Raw genomic sequence first — 4355 nt, forward strand, 5'->3', positions numbered from 1 at the left:
CTATTTTTGTCACATCCAATTTTTCAACATCAAACTCGGGTGCAAAAGCGACATGCATTGTTGTTTGGCATGAACCTATGAAAAATTCAGAAATAGTTTCAACAGTTCAAACCTATTCCTAAATCTATTAACAAGAATCAATAATCAACAATTTAGTAATCCAAATATCACAAATAGTTTCAACAGTCAAAGCTATTCCTAAATCCTATAACAAGAATCACTAATCAACAATTCATTAATCCAGATATCACAAACAATTTCAACAGTTAAAACCTATTCCTAAATCCACTAACAAAAATCAATAATCAACAATTCAGTAATCTAGATATCATAAACAGTTTCAACAGTTTAAACCTATTCCTAAATCCACTAACAAGAATCAATAATCAACAATTCAGTAATCCAAATATCACAAACAGTTTCAACAGTTCAAACCTATTCCTAAATCATTTAAACTAGAATCACTAATTAGCATATAAAAGACTTAGAGTAGTACCTACGCCGTCAAGCCATCAAGCCAGATCGTCATCCATATGATGGGAGGTGTTGGAGCTTGATTAGCTAGCTGCTGGCTTCCGTGTGAGGATTCCGGCACCACGGTGGCGTCCGTCATTGGAGGCGCAGTGGCGGAGACAGTGGGATGTTGCTGAGCGGAGGGGGCTGCAGCATCGCCGTGGACGTAGAGATGTAGTTGAGGTTAGGGACCATGATGAATGGCTGGTCTGCTACACCCGCAACCTGTGACAGCCTCAGGATAGTCGGAGTAGAGGGAGAGGGTCGAGAATCTATAGCAGTACTAGTAGAAGCCCTCCCTCTACTACCACGACCACGACCACCACTAGTTGGCTAATCCGAGATAGCTTTACCTGTTATCATGTCTAAAAAGAGCATAACAGTTAACAACCAATAGCACAACAATAACAATTAATAACTATATCCTAATTTAAACCTAAACTGAAGTCACTGAAATAAAAAATGAATTTTAACTAAATCATAATAATAATTTAACCCTGAATTGAAGTCACTAAACAGAAAAATAATTTTTAACTAAATCATAATAATATATAATTAATAACTAAAACCTACTTTAACCTTAAATTGAAGCCGCTAAACATAGAAATTAGTTTTAACTAAATTATAATAATATATAACTAATTCATAATAATATATAATTAACAACTAAAACCTACTTTAATCCTAAATTGAAATCACTGAATAGAAAAATGATTTTTAACTAAATCATAATAATATATAGTTAATAACTAAAACCTACTTTAATCCTAAATTGAAGTCATTGAACATAAAAATGATTTTTAAAAGAGTAGTTCCAAACTTTCAATGGAGGTGGCCACTGAACTGATTGTTAGAGATGTTGAGGTTGAGGTTGGGATTTGTTGAGAGCTGGGTTTGAAAAATGAAATCCTTCTTTGAGAGAAACAAGTTTATGGAAATCACTGACCATGAATGAAAAAGATGAAGAAGAAGCAGAACAAGAGAGGAGATGAGGAAATTGTGATAGGTGGGATGAGGGTATAATTGTCCTTTAAATAATTTTAAAATTAAGTTCAACGGGAGGGACGATTTGGTTTATAAAATTCTTAGGAAAAAAATGAAGACAAATTTAAAGAAATAGTAATAACTTCGACAATGAGACACATGGATATGATTGGATATATAAACTATAAAGAGAAGCAACTTAGAATTGAAAAATAATGGATTTTTTTTTTGTGTAAACATACACAGTTACACACATTACATGTTACATTATCAAACTCCATAAACCAATAAACCAGGCACATTTCAAAAGAAAGCAAAAAAGGATGCCAAATTCCAAGAGAACAATTTCACAACACCGGCAACATTAATCAAATAATGAAATGAAATCAAAACCAAAGAAACAAATTTAGTTTTTTTTTTAAATGATTAATTAATTGGAGTTGACAACAGAACACTTATGCCTAATTTCCCCAGCAGAGCCAGTGAGGACTTCAATGGCTCCCATTCTCTGCATTGATTGTCCAAACTCCGTGTAGAACTTGTTTTGGTTACGCAATTCATTGACAATGTTCCTTGATGTCTTTGTTGTTAGAAGCGCAGCATCTGATTGGAACAGACCCTTGTTCTGTACAAGGATGTTATAATAGTCATTGTCAAATTTGGTAGAGCCATTAGGATCCAACTCCACCGTTGTGGTTGTGTCACTTAGTCCCTGGCATTTCGTCTTCAAGAAGTCAGCATATGTGGGGTTTAGTGAAGGATCTTGATCACCTTTTCCAGTGAAATTGAAAAGCCTATTGCTGAAGAGATTGCAATGCCCTACTCCAATTGTGTGTGCACCTACATATATACATATAGCCAATGCAGTTATAGCTTTGGAACAAATTTGGATACTATTTTCTATCGAGAATCAATCTTAATAATAAATTTGACGAAAATAAATTATATTTATAAATATTATCTTATAGATGAATAATACCGTATACATATACATAGAACAATGTTATATAACCAAAAATATTTTAGTTACACTTATATTTACAAAAATTTTATATACAAAAAGCATATAATTCAATTTACATTTATATTTATCAAAATTTACATACATAAATCAATATAGTTTGTATTTATATATTTTACAATTTATACACATAAATTAATAAAAAGTTCTATTAAAAAATCAACTAGAAGTGAAACCAACTTTAGTCAACTAATTGAAAATAAGTCTATTATAAAGAAAAAAAATAATTTTTTGACTATTTTAATTTTTTGAATTTTAAAATCAGAAATAATAAAAAATTTGGGTTAGTTGACTTTTATTGTAGATGATTTCTTAAAAAACTTTTTAGTCAAATTTATTTGTTACGATAATTTATATAGAGTTATGCTACATGTATACTAAAATTAGCTATCAAAATTAGCTATTAATATAAAATATATGCTAGAATATAAATACACATTGAAAATAAATTAAACTATATATGTATTTATATACAAATACATTAGCAGTTGATTTTAGTGATTAATTTTAATATATAAATAATATTTTGTTTAATATTTATGTTAGTCAAATAATGACAAAAAAAAAATACTAAAAATGGTTGCCTTCCAATCATTTCTCGTACAATTATAATACCAAATGTCATATACATCAACAGTAAAGTTATTTGACGCGAAAAATTCTAAAAACCGGGTAAAAATTATGGAACAAAACTGTACTTGATAATACAACGAGGTCATGCACGGTGAGTTTTTTACTTTCGAAGCTTTGTTTGAGCTGGGTGAAGTTGAAGAAAGGTGGTGGAAGATTGGCCAAGGCTTCACTTGCTGTGGACACTCTCCCATCTCTTCTACCAGTAAGCACTTCCCACAGAGGCACATTATTAAACTGCAAATTTTATTGAATATTTATATATTAGTTACTACATATATATTAATAAGACTATATATATGAATTAGTTGGATTTAATTTACTCGGACAGAAAAAGCGTCTCTAGTTGCCAATGCCAGAATGTCAGCACAAGATACAATTCCGGAACATTTTGCTTCAATTGCTGCTTTTATATCATCAATGACATCATAGCCAGCTAATGATAAATTAGGAATAGAATCCTTCTCCGCTTTGCTTGTGGCAGTTGAGTCTAACAAAACCGATCCATCACAACCCTGAAACAGTAATTTTAATTTAAATGTGACAGATATACTAACAGTACATCTAAATTAAATGTTTTAAGAATTCAAGGTCGATGTTAGTACAAAATAATGGAAATAAGATGTTTAATTACCCTGACGAAACAGTCATGAAAATGCATCCTAATCAATTTGGCTGGCAATTCAGGCCTTGCAGCAACGTGTTGTTGGATTTTGGTCTTAACAATAGCTTCAGCTTGAGGACAGGAATTTCTATAGAAATTTTTCCTAAGGTTGCCTCCGTGGCAAGCCCCAAGGAAACAAGACAGTAACACACAAGCTACGAGGAAAGATGTTGTCTTCATGATTATGTTCTTGATTATTTCACCTTAGATTCTATGTGCAATATATATTATTTGTAACTGAAGAATGGAATGTTGAACTATAATGTAGTTGCTCCTTTAATTTTTATAGGCATCTCATGTCAACTTTGAAATGCAATACCAGATAATAAGCATTATTCTATATACTATATCTTAATCTGTAGTTTAAATCGTTGCATGCATGTATTGTGGCTAGTTGCGTTAGGATAATAAGTACCTAATCACCTACCATTGAATAATGAAAATATATTAAAATAAAGAGTAAAGTATATTTTTTAGCATGTTATTTGTGACTTTTTAGTTTATTTTTAATATTTTTTATTTATGTCAAAATTATTTTTTGAT

At 30.9% G+C, this 4355-nt stretch overlaps 1 protein-coding gene across 1 annotated transcript; it reads right to left on the reverse strand.

Moving 5' to 3' along the window:
• Positions 1-1764: 1764 nt before the first annotated feature.
• LOC107492439 (peroxidase 3-like) lies at positions 1765-4044 on the reverse strand. Its single transcript, XM_016113460.3, has 4 exons — positions 3783-4044; positions 3472-3663; positions 3217-3385; positions 1765-2337 (listed from the first exon to the last, which is right to left on the reverse strand). The coding sequence occupies exons 1-4, from the start codon at positions 3990-3992 to the stop codon at positions 1928-1930; spliced, it is 981 nt and encodes a 326-aa protein (XP_015968946.1). The 5' UTR covers positions 3993-4044; the 3' UTR covers positions 1765-1927.
• Positions 4045-4355: the final 311 nt, after the last annotated feature.

The sequence above is a fragment of the Arachis duranensis genome, chromosome 6 (assembly GCF_000817695.3).
Source record: "Arachis duranensis cultivar V14167 chromosome 6, aradu.V14167.gnm2.J7QH, whole genome shotgun sequence".
NCBI classification, from domain to species: Eukaryota; Viridiplantae; Streptophyta; class Magnoliopsida; order Fabales; family Fabaceae; genus Arachis; species Arachis duranensis.